The 24635-nt window shown below is 41.9% G+C and overlaps 1 protein-coding gene across 1 annotated transcript in view; it reads right to left on the bottom strand.

The window, feature by feature from the left end:
• The window catches only part of LOC121548815 (tyrosine-protein phosphatase non-receptor type 14-like), a 98601-nt gene that overhangs the window by 66284 nt on the left and 7682 nt on the right, over positions 1–24635 (bottom strand). The window contains exon 2 of the mRNA XM_045210214.1: positions 8680–9064. Coding sequence (XP_045066149.1) covers positions 8680–8853 — 174 coding nt within the window. The 5' untranslated portion in view covers positions 8854–9064. The remainder of the gene's footprint in view (positions 1–8679; positions 9065–24635) is intronic.

Below are 24635 nucleotides of genomic sequence, written 5' to 3' on the forward strand. Positions count from 1 at the left end.
GGAAATAGAAGGTCTAACAGAACAGATAGATAGCAATAAAAACTGTAACATAGAGGCTCAGAATAAATTAGAGGAAAAACAAAAAGAAATGGAGAAACTTATTCAAGAAAGATCAAGTGTAATATATTATAAAAATAAAGCAAACTGGGTGGAATATGGGGTAAAATGCACCAAATTCTTTTTTAATCTTCAACATAGGAATGCTACCAAAAATAATTTATTGAAACTGGTTACAAATGACGGAGTCACCCATGATTCACCAAATTATATTTTGAAGGAGGAAGCAAAGTACTTTAAGCATATATTTTCATTTCAGTCGCCTCCATCTCCTCTAACTGAAGCTAATTGTAGGGATCTTTTTTCTATTGATAATGTAAAATTAACAGCCATACAGAAAGACTCATGTGAAGGTGAAATTACAGAGGAGGAACTTCTGGATGCAATTAAAGACTTTAAGTCTGGGAAAACTTCAGGGTTGGATGACATACCAGTCGAGGTATACCAAACCTTTTTTGATATACTCAGAGGACCGTTATTAGCATGTTTTAACCACTCCTATGTAAATGGTAGATTATCAGACACTCAAGAAGAAGGTCTGATTTCATTATTACTGAAACAGGATGCAAGTGGAAAATATAAAAATCCAGTCCATAAAAAAATGTGGCGGCCCCTTACACTTCAGTGTTGTGATGAAAAGATTCTAGCAAAATGTATAGCGCATAGAATTAAAAAGGTATTGTCGGACATTATTCATTCTAATCAGACAGGTTTTTTACATGGGCGATACATTGGAGATAATATAAGGCAAGTACTGGAAACAATAGAACACTATGAAAAATCTGGGAAGCCAGGCCTACTATTCATAGCACACTTCGAAAAGGCATTTGATAAAGTACGACTTGGGTTTATATATAAATGCCTGGAGCATTTCAAATTCTCTTATAAATTGGGTTAAAATCATGTATAGTAACCCTAGGTGTAAAATAGTAAATAATGGCTATTTCTCCGAAAGTTTTAAACTGTCAAGAGGAGTGAAACAAGGTTGTCCACTATCGGCATATCTATTTATTATTGCCATCGAGATGTTAGCTATTAAAATCAGATACAACAATAATATCAAGGGATTAGAAATCCAGGGCTTAAAAACAAAGGTGTCATTGTACGCTGATGATTCATGTTTTTTTTAAATCCACAACTTGAATCCCTCCACAGCCTCATAGAGGATCTAGATACATTTTCTAACCTCTCTGGATTACAACCAAATTATGATAAATGTACTATATTACGTATTGGATCACTAAAAAATACAATTGTTACATTACCATGTAGTTTACCAATAAAATGGTCTGATGGTGATGTGGATATACTCGGAATAGATATCCCAAATGAAATAAATGATCTCACTCCAAAAAAAATTGATAGAAAGTTAGCAAAAATAGATAAGATCTTGCAACCATGGAAAGGTAAATACCTGTCAATTTGTGGAAAAATCACCCTGATTAACTCTTTAGTATTATCCCAGTTTACCTATTTGCTTATGGTCTTGCCTACGCCTAGCGAACAGTTTTTTAAATTATATGAGAAAAAAATATTCAATTTTATTTGGAACGGCAAGCCAGACAAAATTAAACGGGCCTATTTATATAATGAATATGAATTCAGAGGACAGAAATTATTAAACGTTAAAGCATTAGACCTATCACTAAAAGCTTCAGTCATACAAAAATTATACTTAAATCCGAACTGGTTCTCTAGCAAACTAGTAAGATTGTCTCACCCAATGTTCAAGAAGGGACTTTTTCCCTTTATTCAGATTACAACCCCTCACTTTCAGGTATTTGAAAAGGAAATAATCTCCCAAATATCACTATTTCTAAAACAAGCCATAGAAAGTTGGTTGAAATCTCAATTTAATCCTCCATAAATGACAGAACAAATATTGCAACAAATATTGTGGTTAAACTCAAATATACTAATTGATAAAAAACCGTTATTTTTTGAGAAAATGTTTAAAAAAGGTATAACCTTCGTAAATTATATTATCGGTAGGAATGGTGGAGTTATGTCGCACATGCAGCTAACAATAACATATGGAAATGTCTGCTCTACCCAAAATTACAACCAAATAATTGCAGCATTACCGCAAAAATGGAAGAGGAAAGTGGAAGGAGGAAAAAGTAAGGAACTTGTCTGTCGGCCTTGCATTAAAGAACATAATTGGTTAAAGAAAATTGTGATAAATAAAAAAGTTTACCAGTTTCATTTAAGGACCAAAAGATTGACAGCCATCCCATATAGATTGCAAAATAGTTGGGAAGAGATTTCTGACGTACCGATTCCATGGCATAGTGTTTATGAACTGATACGCAAAACGACGCCGGATTCAAAACTTATAATTTTTCAATTTAAATTATTATATAAAATTCTTGCTACCAATAGAATGTTATTTGTATGGGGGATACAATCTTCCCAGCTCTACAGATTTTGCTGCGAAGAGACAGAATCATTAGATCATTTGTTTTGGTACTGTCCATTTGTAGCTTGTTTCTGGACACAGGTCCAGGAATGGCTGAAGGATTGCAATATTTGCATGGAGCTGACCCTGCAGATAGCATTACTGGGTGATCTGAAAAGTCATAGTCAATCGATCAATAATATAATAATACTTTTAGCAAAGATGTTTATTTTCAATTCACAAACTGTAGAAACTATGAGAATAGAAAGGTTCAGAACTTTTGTAAAACATCACAGTACAGTTGAAAAATATATGGCAAATAGAAATCCAATATGGATGGTGTTAAGAGATAGATGGGAAGTGTTGAATGGAGCTGAAGGATGGGACTAATAACAACAACTAATAACAACAAGATAACTAGTATAAGACATGCTGTGTCCATAATAAGTATATAGGTTATATATTGTGAGCTTTTGTGAAAGAGCACAGTTATAAAAGATATGGCATATAGAAGCATACCAGATGGACATCATGAAAATGATCAGAGGAAGTTCAGGAGTAAAAACAAAAAATATATAATTATTGACTGTGTCCATAAAATGTATATAGTATGTATAAGCATGAAGTAGAGGCCTAACTAAGCATTGTTGTTCACTAGTTTACTCCAATTAAGGAGGGGATGGAGGGGTTGGAAAGTAATAAAGGGATATATATATATTTTTAAAGGATATGTATGTATATATATGTATGTATGTGTGTATATATATCTATATATATTATATATATATATATATATATGTATATATATGCGAGAGAAAAAACAACATATGGGGGATTGGAAGTGATGCAGACAATTACATTGATGGAAGTTACAATCTATCTACAATATTAAAGCTGATCTACCCCCTAAAAAAAAAAAGATTTAAAAAATGAAGAAAAGGAAGAAAAAAGAGAAGAAGAAAAAAAAAAGATCCTATACGATTGGTTTTGTGAAACAATATCTGATGAGCCAATCTGTACTTTCTGGGAAAAAAGTCCTACCGATCTCTAAAAACGCATTGTGCGAAATGCAGCATGTGCCAAATCTTCCAACACAGCAAGATCAGCCATCTCTCTTTCAATTTCCATTATCTCAGTCTTTTATAGTATTTCCAAAATGGTTTCACCTTCACACATGCCTCTAATTTAACAAATTACTGTACTTTATATGGATTATTATCGTAACAAATGCACTGATGTGGTCAAATTATATATAGCCTGTCAACATCTGTTGCATGAATTCAAAATGGAAATACAATTAAATAGAAAAAGGATTTAATTACTACTCTCCCAATTTCAACATATATTTTCCCCATGCTTGACAAGCAGTTCCCTTATTCCACCACTTGGCACTGTGCCTACGCATGCTCATGGCTGTGCATACATTTACGCACACTCTCAAACAAACGTTCATATTGATACATTTCACACTTTGCGTGGAAATGATCCCACGCATGGAATACACACAGATTTGTGTATACGCCGGTTAATAAATGAGGCCCCTGTAGTGTCTAGTTTGACTTCAATTGGATTGAGAATGGAATGTTCCAAATCAACAGTATGTTTATCCTGCTGTTGTAATTAAAAAAATACCTCTATGTGTGTGTGTGTGTGTGTGTGTGTGTGTGTGTGTGTGTGTATGTGTGTGTTCAGCACACCTGTTTCTAAAAGCCAGGACCAGGTGCAAAGTCAATGATTTGTTAGGTGCGTCAGAGTGTGACCGTAAAGTAATTGTATGTGTGGAGTGTGTGTATGTGTCACCTGCAATCTCCATAGACAAACATTGGCAGTAGAACGGCTTCTGTGACTTTCAACGTGGCACCGTCATAGGATGCCACCTTTCCAACAAGTCAGTTTGTAAAATGTCTGCGCTGTTAAGAGCTGTCCCGGTCAACTGTAAGCGTTGTTATTGTGAAGTGGAAACGTCTACGAGCAACAATGGCTCAGCCGCAAAGTGGGAGGCTACACAAGCTCACAGAACGGGACCTCCGAGTGCTGAAGCGCGTAGCATGTTAAAATCGTCTGTCCTAGGTTGCAACACTCACTACCAAGTTCCAAATTGCCTCTGGAAGCAACATCAGCACAATAACTGTTCGTCGGGAGCATCATGAAATGGGTTTCCATGGCCGAGCAGCTGCACACAAGCCTAAGATCACCATGCGGAATGCCTAGCGTCGGCTGGAGTGGTGTAAAGCTTGCCGCCATTGGATTCTGGAGCAGTGGAAACGTGTTCTCTGGAGTGATGAATCACGCTTCACCATCTGGCAGGCCGATGGAAGAAACTGGGTTTGGCGGATGCCAGGAGAACGCTACCTGCCCCAATGCATAGTGCCAACTGTAAAGTTTGGTGGAGGAGGAATAATGGTCTTGGGCTGTTTTTCATGGTTCAGGCTCATTAGTTCCAGTGAAGGGAAATCTTAATGCTACAGCATACAATGACATTCTAGGCGATTCTGTGCTTCCAACTTTGTGGCAACAGTTTGGGGGAGGCACTTTCCTGTTTCAGCATGACAATGCCCCCGTGCACAAAGCAAGATCCATACAGAAATGGTTTGTCAAGATCGGTGTGGCAGAACTTGACTGGCCTGCACAGAGCCCTGATCGCAACCCCATCTTACACCTTTGGGATGAATTGGAACACCAACTGCGAGCCAGGCCTAATCACCCAACATCAGTGCCCAACCTCACTAATGCTCTTGTGGCTGAATGGAAGCAAGTCCCCGCAGCAATGTTCCAACATCTAGTTGAAAGCCTTCCCAGAAGAGTGGAGGCTGTTACAGCAGCAAAGGGGGGACCAACTCCATATTCATGCCCATGATTTTGGAATGAGATGTTCGACAAACAGGTGTCCACATACTTTTGGTCATGTAGTGTACATAAATACATACATATACACACACACACACACACACAGCCTCACACATAGCCTCAGAAACCAATCAATCACACACTGGCGCTGTCAGGAGGAGCTGTGATGAAAGAAGAGACACATTTCCATCCGCAGTGAAGAGAGGAGAAAGAGAGAGAGAGAGAAAGAGAGCGAAAGAGAGAGAGAGCGAGAGAGAGAGCGAGAGAAATAGTTTTTTCCAATAGTCCATCCAGCCTGCCGTGTAGGTGTAGTGTTTGGGTAGGTGGGGAAGAGAGGGGGTTAGACAGAGGCCGAAGCGGGGGTGTAACTGTACCTTGTATTTATGACATATCTGATGCCTGGGAAATATCACAACATTGTGTGAGTACGCACTACATTGCCTCTCCCACATACACGCATGCACAACACACGCAAACACACTTACACACACAAGTACACACAGGTTCACACAGGCATACACACACACACACACACACAACTTGATCTGTGTTTACAACAGTGAACAAACACACACACACTAAACACTGCAGACCAAGTCCAAGTCTGTCTTAAATGGGTTTGAAGCTTTAACAAGCATTGTTAACTCTGAACTGGGCTGTAATGAGGAAAACCTCCATATAGGCCAGAACAGTCAAACAGGATGAGGAGGGGGAGAGCGTGAGGGAGAGGGAGGAGACGAGCTGAGAGTGAGAGAAAAAGAGGAGATAGTGTGTAGCAAAGGAGGAGTAAGGAGAGAGAGAAAAAAGTTGGAGGGCAAAGAAAAGGAAGAAAAAAGAGAGTGAGAAAAGGAGTGAGGAAGGAGAGAACAAGAAAGGAAGTGAATGACAAAGCTCAGTCTCTAAACCAGCAGATATTTATCTGTTTGGCAGTTGAGCATCGATGGACGAGGAGGAGGTGAGAGTTAGAGAGAGGGGGATGGAAGGGAGGGAGGGTTGATAGTGGGACTGGGAAAGGGTATCTCTTTCTCCTGCAGTGAATGGAGGACAGAGGGATGCTACGCTTCGTTAGAGAAAGACAAGAGCCCCTATGGAGAGACGGAGCAGAGGGCAGAGAGAAACACACAGGGCCTGCAGAGAGACACGTGGCAGAAATACACACACACACAGTCCTCTGTCTCTGTCAAACACACACAACACCTACAGTGCCTTCAGAAAGTATTCACACCCCTTCACTTTGTCCACATTTTGTTGTATTACAGCCTGCATTTAAAATTGATTAAATTGAGATTTTGTGTCACTGGCCTACACACAACACCCCATAATGTCAAAGTGGAATTATGTTTTTACAAATTTTTACAAATTACTAAAAATGATAAGCTGAAATGTCTTGAGTCAATAAGTATTCAACCCCTTTGTCATGGCAAGCCTAAATAAGTTCAGGAGTAAATATGTGTTTAACAAGTCACATAATAAGTTGAATGACTTTTGAATGACTACCTCATCTCTGTACCTCACACATACAATTATATGTAATGCCCCTCAGTCGAGCAGTGAATTTCAAACACAGATTCAACCACAAAGACCAGGGAGGTTTTCCAATGCCTCACAAAGCATGGCACTTATTGGTAGATAGGTAAAAAAAAAAAAGCTGACATTGAATATCCCTTTGAGCATGGTGAAGTTATTAATTACACTTTGGATAGTGTATCAATACACCCAGTTACTGCAAAGATACAGGTGTCCTTCCTAACCCAGTTGCCGGAGAGGAAGGAAACCGCTCAGGGATTTCAACATGAGGCCAATGGGGACTTTAAAACAGTTACAGAGTTTAATGGCTGTGACAGGAGAAAACTGAGGATGGATCAACAACATTGTAGTTACTCCACAATACTAACCTAAATGACAGAGTGAAAAGAAGGAAGCCTGTACAGAATACAAATATTCCAAAACATGCATCCTGCTTGCAATAAGGCACTAAAGTAAAACTGAATACAGCTATAAGCACAGGCAAAATCCTAGAGGAAAACCTGGTTCAGTCTGCTTTCCAACAGACACCGGGAGACGAATTCACCTTTCAGCAGGAAAATAACCTAAAACACTAGCTGAAATCTACACTGGAGTTGCTTACCAAGATGATATTGAATGTTCCTGAGTGGCTTAGTTAAAGTTTTGACTTAAATCGGCTTGAAAATCTATGGCAAGACTTGAAAATTGTTGTCTAGCAATGATCAACAACCAACTTGACAGAGCTTGAAGAATTTTAAAAAGAATAATGTTCAAATATTGTACAATCCAGGTGTGCAAAGCTCTTAAGAGACTTACCCATAAAGACTCACTGCTGTAATCACTGCCAAAGAGGATTCTAAAATGTATTGACTCAGCGATGTGAATACCTATGTAAATGAGATATTTCTGTATTTCATTTTCAACACATTTGCAAAAATATGTCCTGAATACAAAGCTTTATATTTGGGGCAAATCCAACACATCACTAAGTACCACTCTTCATATTTTCAAGCATGGTGATGGCTGCATCATGTTATGAGTATGCTTGTCATCGGCAAGGACTAGGGAGTTTTTTGGGATATAAATATACGGAATACAGCTATAAGCACAGGCAAAATCCTAGAGGAAAACCTGGTTCATTCTGCTTTCCAACAGACACTGGGCGACAAATTCACCTTTCAGCAGGACAATAACCTAAAACACTCCTAGTTACAGTTTTGACTTAAATCGGCTTGAAAATCTATGGCAAGACTTGAAAATGGCTGTATGGCAATGATCAACAATCAACTTGACAGAGCTTGAAGAATTTTTAAAAGATTAATGGACAAATATTGTACAATCCTGGTGTGCAAGGCTCTTAGAGACTTACACAGAAAGTCTCAAAGCTGTAATCGCTGCCAAAGGTGATTCTAACATGTATTGACTCAGGGGTGTGAATACTTATGTAAATGAGAAAGTTCTGTATTTCATATCCAATAAATTAGCAAACACTTATAAAAACATGTTTTCACTCTGTCATTATGGGGTATTGTGTGTATTTAATCCATTTTGAATTCAGGCTGTAACACAACAAAATGTGGGATAAGTCAAGGGGTGTGAATACTTTCTGAAGGCACTGTATGTCTATCTTCCCTTGATCTAATCATGCCATCTCACCTTCTCTGACATACACAGACAAGCACACACACAATAACTATGAGTTATTTTCCCATTCAGTGGTGCTGATTGTGGACTGTATGGTGTTTGTGTGTGTGTGTACGCATATCTTTCTGCTTATGTGGAATCAACATAATGCACTGTAAGCTGTGGGAGGTGTGTGCTAGCGATAGATAGAATGTAGTTGCAAAGCTAATGTGTGTTTTCCCCCTCACCTCTCGTAGTTCAAGTCTCTGGGCCACTGCCTCCAGACATTCCTGCCCCGTACTCTCCACAGACAGAGTACACTCGATCACGTTGTTGTCCAGCAGACGAATCCGCGTCACAAAGTAGTTCTTGCTTAGCACGTTGTAGCGCCGTGTCCGACGCAGCATCAGCCTGAACGGCATGGCTCAGAGGTCACGGTGGGGTGAGAGGTGAAAGGTCACAAGAGAATGAGGGGAGCAGGGCTTTAGGACGTTGATGCTGCTCTTCCCACCCTCGCGTGGCAGCCACACCCCAGGGTGAAGCAGTGCTCTCTGGGAAGGCGCTGGCCCATTCCCTGAGACGTCCGGAAGAGGAGAAAGAGGAGAGGTGGATGAGGAGGAGGATCACTGGACGCTGCAGGGAGAGATGGGAAAGAAGAAAGATTTAATATCAGAAAAAATATATACCAGCTAGAATAACAATACAGGACACTGCAGTACTTGTGAATCATTGAGCAGTTATTGATTCCTCTAGATCTCTTTTGATGTACAGTGAGGGAAAAAAGTATTTGATCCCCTGCTGATTTTGTACGTTTGCCCACTGACAAAGAAATGATCAGTCTATAATTTTAATGGTAGGTTTATCTGAACAGTGAGAGACAGAATAACAACAAAGAAATTCAGAAAAACACATGTCAAAAATGTTATAAATTGATTTGCATTTTAATGAGGGAAATAAGTATTTGACCCTAAGCCGCCCCTCCCCAACAGGACAACAATTAACCCCTCTCAATCAGAAAGATTTCTGGCTCCCAGATGTCTTTTATACAGGTAACGAGCTGAGATTAGGAGCACACTCTTAAAGGGAGTGCTACTAATCTCAGCTTGTTACCTGTATAAAAGACACCTGTCCACAGAAGCAATCAATCAATCAGATTCCAAACTCTCCACCATGGCCAAGACCAAAGAGCTCTCCAAGGATGTCAGGGACAAGATTGTAGACCTACACAAGGCTGGAATGGGCTACAAGACCATCGCCAAGCAGCTTGGTGAGAAGGTGACAACAGTTGGTGCGATTAATCGCAAATGGAAGAAACACAAAATAACTGTCAATCTCCCTCGGCCTGGGGCTCCATGCAAGATCTCACCTCGTGGAGTTGCAATGATCATGAGAACGGTGAGGAATCAGCCCAGAACTACATGGGAGGATCTTGTCAATGATCTCAAGGCAGCTGGGACCATAGTCACCAAGAAAACAATTGGTAACACACTACGGACTGAAATCCTGCAGCGCCCGCAAGGTCCCCCTGCTCAAGAAAGCACATATACATGCCCGTCTGAAGTTTGCCAATTAACATCTGAATGATTCAGAGGAGAACTGGGTGAAAGTGTTGTTGTCAGATGAGACCAAAATCGATCTCTTTGGCATCAACTCAACTCGCCGTGTTTGGAGGAGGAGGAATGCTGCCTATGACCCCAAGAACACCATCCCCACCGTCAAACATGGAGGTGGAAACATTATGCGGACAGGACAACTTCACCGCATCAAAGGGACGATGGACGTTGCCATGTACCGTCAAAGCTTGGGTGAGAACCTCCTTTCCTCAGCCAGGGCATTGAAAATGGGTCGTGGATGGGTATTCCAGCATGACAATGACCCAAAACACACGGCCAAGTCAACAAAGGAGTGGCTCAAGAAGAAGCACATTAAGGTCCTGGAGTGGCCTAGCCAGCACCTTAATCCCATAGAAAATCTGTGGAGGGGAGCTGAAGGTTCGAGTTACCAAACGTCAGCCTCGAAACCTTAATGACTTGGAGAAGATCTGCAAAGAGGAGTGGGACAAAATCCCTCCTGAGATGTGTGCAAACCTGGTGGCCAACTACAAGAAACGTCTGACCTCTGTGATTGCCAACAAGGGTTTTGCCACCAAGTACTAAGTCATGTTTTGCAGATAGGTCACATACTTATTTCCCTCATTAAAATGCAAATCAATTCATAACATTTTTTTGTTGTTATTCTGTCTCTCACTGTTCAAATAAACCTACCATTAAAATTATAGACTGATAATTTCTTTGTCAGTGGGCAAACGTACAAAATCAGCAGGGGATCAAATACTTTCTTCCCTCACTGTAACTCAAAAGCCCTGAAGCAGGACCAATATAAGCCAAAATCTTTCAGGTGAGGATAAGCTTGTAGGTGGGGCGCCCTGCCTAAATAATTTAACACAAGTGAATGAATTTAAAGGACAGAACAGTAGATTTGTCAACTAAAATCACAGAAATGGCACAACCAACTAGTAGTAGTACTGGTGCTTCAAGCCAAGCAGCTGGCTTCTTTAAATCTCCATTTGAGAGCTGTTTGAGTCTGGGGGAAGATGTGAAGACATGGATGGATCAAGTTCAAACAGTAGAAAGAGGAATTCATGCGAGACAGCAGCTGGCTTTGGAGGAACTAATGGAGCTTCTCTTCTCATATCTCCTGAGTGGGAGTCCTTTTCTTTTTATCTGGCTCAGCCAAAGAGGCCAGCACACCAGACACTATACAGTGTAGCGTTACATTATACACACACACTCTACTCCAAATATAACTCTCATACACTAACACAGAATTCCTACAACTTAGATGTACATGTACACTCCCTAACATGTGAATATTTTAGACAGAGAAGACACACACACGCACACACACATACACACTCAGTGTGCTCAGTGTGTGGTTAGTAGGGTTCAGAGAGTACTAGAAGGGGAACCCTTTGAACGCTATCCCTGGATTAATTATCAGGTCTGGGCTTTCATGTTCTGCAGAAGAGCCTACCATCAGGAGAGAAAAGGGGCTTTGAAGTTGTTCAACAGACACACACACACACACAGACACACACACACTCACACTCACACCAGGGTTTCCGTTATGAAAATGTGGTGCTGGACATTTGACCAGCAGCATTTCCATTTGAGAAATGTACCGGACCCATAGGCCTATCCATTGGGTGCGTAACCTGATTAGGACGTCCACTCACGGTGCTCAGAATGACAGAAATCACTTTAGATTATGGTAATTCATCTTAAAAGAACATGCAAGTCGAGTATGCAATGATTTGTGTCCTTCTTACCGCGCACTTAACTTTCCACATTTACTTTTCCTAAGCCAACAAGATGAGTAACGAGCAGCAAAATGCATAGGTGGCACATGAGTTGAAAGTTTTGGGAAGCGAATTTTCGAAAGCCTAAAAGAAGGCGAGACACAAATAGAATATGACGTCCATCTAAACTGGAGGACGAAATCAATGTCCAAAAACAAACGTTTAAGTAGCACTGACCCAACAATGGACGTGCCGCCTATGAGCCTATGTCAATCTACTATCTACCATAGTAGAAAAGTTGACCTATTCTATTGGTCAGCTTGTCGAGAAAGCAGTAGGCCTAGGCTACATTTCTTTAAAAATTGAAAAAGCAATGAGTGTTGCAACAGATCAGAAGGTTTAGCTTAAAATGTTGATAAACTATTATTTCTTAACATTATTAGCGCACCAATGTGCACAAGGTAGTAGGCTATGCGAGAATGTGCATTTGGCTACCAGACAATGAAAGAAAGTTGAAAACGAATAGTATATGAGAGAAATAGGCTAATGGTTTCAATGGCATATGGAAATCTTTATAAAATAATTGCCTCCACGGATATGGTCGGATTTTGCCTGGGCTACTTTGAAGCAAGGTAAAACATGCCTCATAAAATGTAGTAAAGTGTTCAGGTTTCAAACAATTAAGTATCTATATGTTTTCAAAATGCATACTGCCTCCAGCTCATTGAAAGTGGTGTGTGACGTGCTAATGAAGCCTGCCTTCCATTGCCTATGCATTTGAAAGGCGAATGGGAAGCGCGCTTCAATTACCAGTTGAGAAATAAAAAGTATGTATTTTTAATCGTGGCCCAAAAACAATTTTAAAAACACACGATTGCATTTAGAATTGTTGTGCAATGATTGGGCTTATAATAGCGCTGTCTGACAGATTTTCCGTTCAAAGACTCTGTATCTGTATGCTGTGCGTGTGTGATAAATAAGATACATAACGAATATACACATGCACCAATTTAATTCCACTAAATTATGCAAATGAACCAATAGACTGATAAGCATGACCAGTCAAATGTATTTACATCAACTGGTATTTCCAACCATGAATAGCCTGAAAATCATTATTTTGCAATGGGATTTTCTTTCTTCTCCCGAACAATTGGCCGGTGCCAATTGTATTTATCAGCTTTGCAATTTTTTTATCAGCCAAAAGCCGGCTATTACTGGCTAACGGAAACCCTGACACACACACACACACACACACACTCAGACCCCAGCTAGTACAGTGCCTTGCAAAAGTATTAATCCCCCTTAGCGTTTTTCCTATTTTGTTGCATTACAATCTGTAATTTAAACAGATTTTTATTTGGATTTCATGTAATGGACATACACAAAATAGTCCAAATTGGTGAAGTGAAATGAAAAAAATAACTTGAAAAGTGGTGCGTGTATGTATTCACCCCCTTTGCTATGAAGCCCCTAAATAAGATCTGGTGCAACCAATTACCTTCATAAGTCACATAATTAGTTCAATAAAGTACACCTGTGTGCAATCTAAGTGTCACATGATCTGTCACATGATCTCAGTATATATACACACACTTGTTCTGAAAGGCCCCAGAGCAACACCACTAAGCAAGGGGCACCACCAAGCAAGCGGCACCATGAAGACCAAGGATGTCTCCAAACAGGTCAGGGACAAAGTTGTGGAGAAGTACAGATCAGGGTTGGGTTATAAAAAATAATATGGCACCACAACAAACCTGCCAAGAGAGGGCCGCCCACCAAAACTCACAGACCAGGCAAGGAGGGCATTAATCAGAGGCAACAAAGAGACCAAATATACAGTGGGGAAAAAAAGTATTTAGTCAGCCACCAATTGTGCAAGTTCTCCCACTTAAAAAGATGAGAGAGGCCTGTAATTTTCATCATAGGTACACGTCAACTATGACAGACAAAATGAGAAAAAAAATCCAGAAAATCACATTGTAGGATTTTTTATGAATTTATTTGCAAATTATGGTGGAAAATAAGTATTTGGTCAATAACAAAAGTTTCTCAATACTTTGTTATATACCCTTTGTTGGCAATGACACAGGTCAAACGTTTTCTGTAAGTCTTCACAAGGTTTTCACACACTGTTGCTGGTATTTTGGCCCATTCCTCCATGCAGATCTCCTCTAGAGCAGTGATGTTTTGGGGCTGTCGCTGGGCAACACAGACTTTCAACTCCCTCCAAAGATTTTCTATGGGGTTGAGATCTAGAGACTGGCTAGGCCACTCCAGGACCTTGAAATGCTTCTTACGAAGCCACTCCTTCGTTGCCCGGGCGGTGTGTTTGGGATCATTGTCATGCTGAAAGACCCAGCCACGTTTCATCTTCAATGCCCTTGCTGATGGAAGGAGGTTTTCACTCAAAATCTCACGATACATGGCCCCATTCATTCTTTCCTTTACACGGATCAGTCGTCCTGGTCCCTTTGCAGAAAAAACAGCCCCAAAGCATGATGTTTCCACCCCCATGCTTCACAGTAGGTATGGTGTTCTTTGGATGCAACTCAGCATTCTTTGTCCTCCAAACACGACGAGTTGAGTTTTTACCAAAAAGTTCTATTTTGGTTTCATCTGACCATATGACATTCTCCCAATCCTCTTCTGGATCATCCAAATGCACTCTAGCAAATTTCAGACGGGCCTGGACATGTACTGGCTTAAGCAGGGGGACACGTCTGGCACTGCAGGATTTGAGTCCCTGGCGGCGTAGTGTGTTACTGATGGTAGGCTTTGTTACTTTGGTCCCAGCTCTCTGCAGGTCATTCACTAGGTCCCCCCCGTGTGGTTCTGGGATTTTTGCTCACCGTTCTTGTGATCATTTTGACCCCCACGGGGTGAGATCTTGCGTGGAGCCCCAGATCGAGGGAGATTATCAGTGGTCTTGTATGTCTTCCATTTCCTAATAATTGCTCCCACAGTTGATTTCTTCAAACCAAGCTGCTTACCTATTGCAGATTCAGTCTTCCCAGCCTGGTGCAGGTCTACAATTTTGTTTCTGGTGTCCTTTGACAGCTCTTTGGTCTTGGCCATAGTGGAGTTTGGAGTGTGACTGTTTGAGGTTGTGGACAGGTGTCTTTTATACTGGTAACAAGTTCAAACAGGTGCCATTAATACAGGTAACGAGTGGAGGACAGAGGAGCCTCTTAAAGAAGAAGTTACAGGTCTGTGAGAGCCAGAAATCTTGCTTGTTTGTAGGTGACCAAATACTTATTTTCCACCATAACTTGCAAATAAATTCATAAAAAATCCTACAATGTGTACACACGACAAACAAAACAACAAATGAATCGTGAAGTCCTACGGTACAAACACAAATCAAAAGGAACAAGAAACCACACCAAACGAATGCCTAACGGCTACCTAAGTATGACTCCCAATCAGAGACAACTAGCCACAGCCGTCTCTGATTGGGAGCCACCCTGGCCAACATAGAAACACAAAACTAGAAACTAACACCCTGGCTCAACATACGAGAGTCCCCAGAGCCAGGGCGTGACAGTACCCCCCCCCCCAAAGGCGCGGACTCCGACCGCGCCAACCAAACACAACAGGGGAGGGACCGGGTGGGCATTCCGCCTCGGCGGCGGATCCGGCTCCGGGCATGACCCCCACTCCCTCTCTAACCCCCCAAAGCGCCCCTGGTCCGGTCTGGCCCTGCTGGCCGGAGCTGGACTGAACACTGGTGGAGCGGATTGCTCTGGCTCCGGAGTGGAGCAGCTGACCGGTGCCGGACCAGGCACCGGAGGAACAGGCACGGGCTGTGCCGGACTGACGACGCGCACCGCAGGCTTGGTGCAGGGAGCAGGGACGGGCCGGACCGGGCTGACGACGCGCACCATTGGCTTGGTGCGGGGAGCAGGAACAGGCCGAACCGGGCTGACGACGCGCACCATAGGCTTGGTGCGGGGAGCAGGAACAGGCCGAACCGGGCTGACGACGCGCACCATTGGCTTGGTGCGGGGAGCAGGAACAGGCCGGACCGGGCTGACGACGCGCACCATTGGCTTGGTGCGGGGAGCAGGAACAGGCCGGGCCGGGCTGGCGACGCGCACCATAGGCTTGGTGCGGGGAGCAGGAACAGGCCGGGCCGGGCTGGCGACGCGCACCATTGGCTTGGTGCGGGGAGCAGGAGCAGCCTGGGCCGGGCTGGCGACGTGCACCATAAACTTGGTGCGGGGAGCAGGAACAGGCCGAACCGGGCTGGCGACGCGCACCACAGGCTTGGCGCGAGGGACAGGAACAGGCCGGACCGGGCTGGCGACGCGCACCACAGGCTCGGTGCGAGAGGCAGGAACAGGCCGGACCGGGCTGGCGACGCGCACCACAGGCTCGGTGCGAGAGGCAGGAACAGGCCGAACCGGGCTGGCGACGCGCACCACAGGCTCGGTGCGAGAGACAGGAACAGGCTGGACCGTACTGGGGACACACGCCACTGGCCCTACACGGGGATCAGGAACGGGCCGGACCGGACTGGCAACACACCCCAGTACCTCTCGCCGTGCCTCTACATTCTCCTTCCCCCTGGTGTCCAGTAACTCCCGTAACTTGGCGGCCTCCTCTGCCAACCCTCTGAACCACTCTTTCCCGTACTCTTGCTGCCCCGTCGTCCACAGCGTGAGCCCCCCCCTAAAAAATGTCTGGGCTTGTCTCTCCCCCGTGGACCAGGCCTCCATGGTTCTCGCCCAACTCTCACTCCACTGCTCCCAATTCCAACCTCTCTCCTCATCACGCTGCTTGACCCAGTCATGGTGGTTTCTTCTGTCACGATCGTCGAAGGAGGAGGACCAACGCGCAGCGTGAGATGCGTACATATTTATTTTTTAAGTGTACACACGACAAACAAAACAACAAACGAATCGTGAAGTCCTACGGTACAAACACAAATCAAAAGGAACAAGAAACCACACCAAACGAATGCCTAACGGCTACCTAAGTATGACTCCCAATCAGAGACAACTAGCCACAGCCGTCTCTGATTGGGAGCCACCCTGGCCAACATAGAAACACAAAACTAGAAACTAACACCCTGGCTCAACATACGAGAGTCCCCAGAGCCAGGGCATGACAACAAGCACAGATAGGACACTTGGAAATTAATTTCCTTAACCATTAATCATACAAACACATGTATTATTTATTGGCATCAGAGATTCTAACCTATCTTCTGTTCTCTATCCATGGAATTAGTCCTCTGTGCCACCAGGATGGAGCTAGCATGCCATGTTTTTTTACGTCCACAAAGCTGTTTATTTTAGTATATTCAAACAGACCCCATTTAAAAGGAAACAAGTACTCATTAAGATCAGGTTTGTCCAATTAATGGGAACGGCCAACACACTTGAACATACTTAACAAGACAGAGGATAGAGTTTTTTTTATGCTGAAAATGGAATGTACAGTATATATTTTTAATAACATCCTTAGAACGTTCTCTGAATGTTAGTAAAGTTTTATGGAAAGTTTTCTTAACATTCTTGGAACAATTTGAGAACACGACTTTAAATAGAACCATGAGGAAACATGTAGGAAACGTTATGCTGAAGTACTGAAATTCCCACATGTCATTGTTTCTTAACCTTATCTGAACTATTTGAGAACATTCCCAATGTCAAACCAGTTGGAGAATGTTTCTAGAACATTACCAACATTTTTATTAAATGTAACCATGTTTGAACTTTTAGGAAACGTTCTGTTAAATTAATGAAATACCACGCTTTTTTTTTGTTTTTTTGTCAAGTTCCTTAAATGTGCTGAGAATGTTCCAAAGCCAAGCAACTACCTTGCAGCATTCCCAGAAAGCTGTGGGAAGGTTGAATGCAAAATAACCCTAGGACAAGCATGCTCTCACCAAGCTCTAAGAAACATATGGTTCTCAGAACGTTATGTGCTAGCTGGGACAGTAATAAGCAAACACTCCAGATAAAAAAAAAGCTACCAATAATGTAAAGTCATCAACCTTATTCTAATGGGCGTTATATCCAGTTAGCAATGAGTCCATACACAAAAAATGTATGCATGCATGACTGTAAGTCGCTTTGGGTAAAAGCGTCTGCTAAATGGCATATTATTATTATATTATTATATCAATACTATTTTATAAACACTGAACGCATACAGGGAATGATAAGTTAAGAGTTATTACATAGTTACCACCCAGAAGTGATATCATATAGCTTAACACTCAAAGCGCTGGAATTACATAACTACTAGAATGGCCATGATGGTCATTCTGACTGTTCATATTTCAATTGTGTAAATATTCCATAATAAATAGCCAAATGAATGCATTTATTATGTTAAAATAGGTCATAAGAAACCTCAGGACACCAAATGTATATTTAATGAGAAAGAAAATCTATTGATTGATCCAGAAGCACATAGACTGTAAATACTAAAATACGACGATACTGTATTTTCTGACTGTAAGACAACAGTTGCCTGGCCAGCTAATGGCCCATCCAAAACAACATTCTAAACTATATTTAAACAAATGTCAAACTTATAATAATAGATGTGGCCTAAAGACAAGATTAAATTGACAATAGTCTGATGGGTGACAATAATATCAATTGTCAAATTGAGAATGAAGAGACTGATGACCAGCAATTGTGCATTGGCATAGAAGGGAACGGAGCTTACCAAAAAGCACTTTTTCAACTCATCCTTTAGAGGTCCATGCAGGCCAGACGTTTTGATTGCTATACCTGATCTAAGGTTTCTAATGAACTCTCAATTTGCACAGATGGGCTCAGTTTCAAAATATAACTTTGTGAGTACTGGTGACAATCAGCAATAGTCATTCGGGTTTAAATATCCTTCTATTTTATTCTGTTATATTCCATTATATTATTACTGTAAAATCTGTGTGTGGTGACTGTGGTAGGGCAGGGGAATACAAACGTGTTGTAATGAATACTCCGGGAGAAAAAGGTGTAGATTCACGCGCAGAGCGCGGCAGGTGTTTATTTAGCCTTCGCAGAAGGCAGGAATCGTGGTCACAGGCAGGCAATGGTCATACACCGGTAGGCAAACAGGCAGGTGAATCAAAACTAGGACTGAAGGCTATAACTGGTTCTCACAAACGAGCTAGGAAAAGGCTTAGTAGAGTCAAAACGAACAATACCTCACAAGGCACAAACAGAATGAACTGAACTAAATAAGGAGCTGATGAGACCAGGTGAGTAACTAATACAGGTGAAATCAATGAACAAAAATGAAAGACAGGGCTACGTTCAAGAACACAAAGAAACAGGGCTACGTTCAAGAACACAAAGCAACAGGGCTACGTTCAAGAACACAAAGCAACAGGGCTACGTTCAAGAACACAAGGTTGACTAAGAAAATAAATACAGAACCTTACATGTGTGATGTCTGCTAAATGAACAAGTTGATTTCATTGGCATGGCGAAGCCATATAGCCTCGGCTACTAAGCACAGATAAATAAAACTAAAAACATGCTATTCTGTTCTTTTGAAATAAATTGTCTTAGTATCATGTTTTAAATTTCCTTCTTAAACTAAATATTAATGGATTTCTTAATGATTGTGTATATTAAATGGATTTATTAGACTGGTAGGCTATTGGTACTTGTCGAGGCCCGGCTAATCAACTACTAAATATGCATGCGGTCATTTTGACCGTAATAGCGTTTTGAGGTAGAACGTTTTTGTATTTTATGATTTTATCTCAAAGTGCTGCTAGAGTGTAAAATACACATATTGAGGAAAAGTCAATTACAAAATGTAAAACGGTCAGATTGTCCAACATGACTGTCTCGACAGTCGTGGGGAGCTGAGCTAGCATTAACATTAGCATCACTAACAGTAGTGGGGAGCTGAGCTAGCATTAACATTAGCATCACTAACAGTAGTGGGGAGCTGAGATAGCATTAACATTAGCATCACTAACAGTAGTGTCTGTTTTAATTAAGGCAGAGGCTGCGGTTCCAAAGGTAACCGCCCTGTTCCGCCCCCATCCCCACCTCTTGGAAGTCTCTTCCCCAGTGCTAAAAATCTGTAGCACATTCTGCACATGTGTTTCTTTACCTCTACTTTACACGTACACATTTTTGTGTTCACTGTCAATCGTGAATTATCATTCTTCAAGTTTTACTATTGAAACGTCCATGCAGAATCTGCATACATTTGATCACAATCAGTTTCATGGGAATATGCATTTACAGTTGAAGTCGGAAATTTACATACACTTAGGTTGGAGTCATTAAAACTCGTTTTTCAACCACTCCACAAATTTCTTGTTAACAAACTATAGTTTTGGAAAGTCGGTTAGGACATCTACTTTGTGCATGACACAAGTCATTTTTCCAACAATTGTTAACAGACAGATTATTTCACTTATAATTCATTGTATCACAATTCCAGTGGGTCAGAAGTTTACATACACTAAGTTGACCGTGCCTTTGAACAAATTGGAAAATTCCAGAAAATGATGTCATGGCTTTAGAAGCTTCTGATAGGCTAATTGACATAATTTGTGTCAATTGGAGGTGTACCTGTGGATGTATTTCAAGGCCTACCTTCAAACTCAGTGCCTATTTGCTTGACATCATGGGAAAATCAAAAGAAATCAGCCAAGACCTCAGAAAAAGATTGTAGACCTCCACAAGTCTGGTTCATCCTTGGGAGCAATTTCCAAACGCCTGAAGGTACCACGTTCATCTGTACAAACAATACTACGCAAGTATAAACACCATGGGACCACACAGCCGTCATACCGCTCAGGAAGGAGACGCGTTCTGTCTCCTAGAGATTAACGTACTTTGGTGCGAAAAGTGCAAATCAATCCCAGAACAACAGCAAAGGACCTTGTGAAGATGCTGGAGGAAACAGGTACAAAAGTATCTATATCCACAGTAAAACGAGTCCTATATCCACATAACCTGAAAGGCCGCTCAGCAAGGAAGAAGCCACTGCTCCAAAACCGCCATAAAAAAGCCAGACTACGGTTTGCAACTGCACATGGGGACAAAGATCGTACTTTTTGGAGAAATGTCCTCTGGTCTGATGAAACAAAAATAGAACTGTTTGGCCATAATGACCATCGTTATGATTGGAGGAAAAAGAGGAGCTTGCAAGCCGAAAAACACCATCCCAACCGTGAAGCACGGGGATGGCAGCATCATGCTGTGGGGGTGCTTTGCTGCAGGAGGGACTGGTGCACTTCACAAAATAGATGGCATCATGAGGAAGGAAAATTATGTGGATATATTGAAGCAACATCTCAAGACATCAGTCAGGAAGTTAAAGCTTGTTCGCAAATGGGTCTTCCAAATGGACAATGACCCCAAGCATACTTCCAAAGTTGTGGCAAAATGGCTAAAGGACAACAAAGTCAAGGTATTGGAGTGGCCATCACAAAGCCCTGACCCCAATCCTATAAAACATTTGAGGGCAGAACTGAAAAAAAGTGTGTGCGAGCAAGGAGGCCTACAAACCTGACTCAGTTACACCAGCTCTGTCAGGAGGAATGGGCCAAAATTCACCCAAGTTATTGTGGAAGGCTACCCGAAACGTTTGACCCAAGTTAAACAATTTAAAGGCAATGCTACCAAATACTAAACTAAACTTCTGACCCACTGGGAATGTGATGAAAGAAATAAAAGCTGAAATAATTAATTCTCTCTACTATTATTCTGACATTTCACATTCTTAAAATAAAGTGGTGATCCTAACTGACCTAAGACAGGGAATTTTTACTAGGATTAGTCAGGAATTGTGAAAAACTGAGTTGAAATGTATTTGGCTAAGGTGTATGTAAACTTCCGACTTCAACTGTAGATCTACAGTGTTGTTTCGAAGTACAGTATTGTTTAGAATTATATACAGTGAGCGAATTGTAGAGCAGATGGTGTTAACAAACTGTAGCATACCTGTGTTTGGTTCAATCAAAGCACATATTTGAGTTTTGGCCGCATGAGAGAAAAATGTGACCATTCGAACAATCATCCTAAAATGAAGTGGTGTTTTTTGTCTTACAGTAAGTAACGTTATACTATGCTATTATATTCGGTACTGTTATGTAGAATACTATCATTATGTGATCTTGCAGACTTTTTTTATTTTTATTAAACCAGCACCATTCTCTATTCATCACTGTGCGTAAAATAGAGAATCCCGCACGTCCAGAAGCTTCTGATTTTTTCCTATTGGGAAGAGGCTTCCAGAGAATTAACTGGCCTCAGGCAGGATTGATAGGCTAAAGGGAGCCCACAACACCAATCAAAATCCCCCATACCTCCTGTAGAGAACTACAACCTACAAAAATCCTCCATCCCCAAACAAAACATGCTGAGAAGTAGTGGCAACCCAAGACCTCAGAGAGGGAGAGAGAGAGACAGAGAGGAAAGAGGGGGAGAAGATGTGGGCTAGGACTTAAAAGGAGTGTAAAAAAGGCTCAAGTGAGCAAGGAAGAGGGAGAAGAAGGAGAGGAGGAAAAGGGGAGGAGGAGGAGAGGAGAGACAGTGGGAATGTGTTGCTTCTTGTCTGGGCTCTGGCAGTGTGGTGCTGATAGTCAGTTTGGATCCAAGCCCAGATTCCTCTCTACCCCGACTAGAAAAACAGAGCACACCTGACAGAAGTATGCGTCCGGGAGGAGGGTGTGAGTGTGTGAGTGTGTGTGTGTGTGTGTGTGTGTGTGTGTGTGTGTGTGTGTGTGTGTGAGTAAGAGATAAAGAGAGAGATTGGAGGAGGTGGCTGTATGGCCAATTGGTGCAGTTGGAACTTCTGAACAATAAATCCAATAATAGGTTGGTATCACAACAACAACCCCAACCTGACTGGGCTTCATGGATGGGGCATTACACATTCCTTATCCTGGAATCCTGAATCCCTCTGAGCAAACAAACACTTGCTATTGTAGCTTCTTGTTCATGTGTTTTTCACTATAATTAGTTAACAATGGGTGACTAAATCGGCTTTGTTTTCTGATTGGTGGACTTTGGTTTGTTAAGCACTGTGGTCACCTGACCTGAGCCACAGTCTTTCTGACCCCGACTGTGGCATGAGATTGGGGGAAGTGGCATCACCAGCTGACAGTAAACCCCACTTAACCCAAACCGCCATAGAAATGTTCTCACGCACACAAACCAGCTAAATCACTAGGGGAGGGCAACTGATTAAGCAAACAAGCAAGCAAACACACATGTGCGCGCGCACGACACACACACACACACAGTAAGCACACACACACACACACACACAGTAAGCACACACACACAAACACACACACACACAGTAAGCACACCCTTCAGAGGTTAGCCAAGAGACCAGACAGCAGTTATTGCAATCTAAAACTAGCAATCAACTGCATCATTTTGTCTGTGGTTGAGGATACACAGACAGACAATAGATTGAGACCAAACCTTCCCACTTCAGGCACAACGTTACATAAACGCAGCCACAACATTCCCCCTGCCAGCTGGTTTATTTTCAGCTCACATAAACAGCCTATACATTTATGAATTTGCACGTTGTAATTTTGCGGTGCCCAAAATGCAAGGGGTAGCAGAGAAAGACACAGAGAGAGAGTGAGGGTGAGCGACAGTTGTTTTTAGTTTCCAATATAGCCGCGTTTACTATGAAACCCTTCCAGAGTTTTTCCCTCTCTCTCTTTTTTTTCCGCTCCCCCTCTCTGTGTTGGCTGGCTGGGAGACAGCTGTTCCTCTGTCAGTTTGGTGAAGAGCGTGAGGTGCCACTGTGGGGTGTCGCTCCAAGGTAATAAAAGAGAGTAAACTCCCACCCATCCTGTTTTTATTAGGCTTTATCTCTTTCTCAGCTTGTTGTCTATCTGACCTCATTGGGGGTTTGTTTAGAAAGATAAACGGTGGACTCATGGATAAATGAAGTCAGATCCATATAGCCTTATCATTGATTCCTCTGCTGTTTGGTTTTCTGGATTTGAATGAGTGACAAGCTAACCTAACTACAGTGAAAAGGGACAAAAAACATAAATCCAAATCCAAACCAGGGGCTCCCTTGATGCGAACAAAAAAGGCCCCAAAAAGATGCTAACAACTCTTTCCAGTGCAGTCAAAATTAAGTGTTTATTTTACAGCTGATGAAACTAACACTGTAAAAGTGTGAAATAAATGGATCAGTATTATTTCCTAAAAAGTTGCTGGTTGAAAATACGATCTACACAGGACCTTCTAATCAGCAGGTTTTCATGGGCGAGAGTTTTGGCTTAATAGACCAACAACAAAGAGAGTTCCAAACCTCTCTACCAATAACAGCTCGTTTTCAGTTTTCCCCTCCCCACTCAGACCACTCGCAGACAGTCCTAGCTAAATTCTTGCTTGAGAAATAGTGTTTTGCTAAAATGCTACTTTTACCCATTTTAATGGAAATCTATTTCAGTAAGGTACTTAATAGTTACCCAGAAATGATTTTATATTGATATAAAAATGGCTGCATTGGGTCTTTAAGCTAACCCTAACAAGGCCTGTGTAAGTTTTGCCTGTAGCTCTATGGGCAGATGGCTGTATACACACACAAGGATGTTTATGCAGTGACCTTTCTGTCCGGTCAGCTGCGGAACTAAAACATAGGGCCTATGGAGATTACCCTAACCAAAACATGCTCTTACAGAGTCATGCTAGCCTACATACCAGAGCAGACTAATATTACACAACCAAAACACAGGCCTGCTACACACCAAAACCTGCTTACATAGCACAAACAAAACACAGTATTACTGTCTCACTACACACCTAAATATGCTAGTCATACTGAAACACTATCTACAGAATACTGCAAATAACAATCATTTAATATTGCAAAACCAAAGCAGCGTCTTAAATAGTCATGATACAAACCAAACCCCGTAAACTGGTTCTCTAC

The sequence above is a fragment of the Coregonus clupeaformis genome, chromosome 33 (assembly GCF_020615455.1).
Source record: "Coregonus clupeaformis isolate EN_2021a chromosome 33, ASM2061545v1, whole genome shotgun sequence".
Classification (NCBI taxonomy): domain Eukaryota; kingdom Metazoa; phylum Chordata; class Actinopteri; order Salmoniformes; family Salmonidae; genus Coregonus; species Coregonus clupeaformis.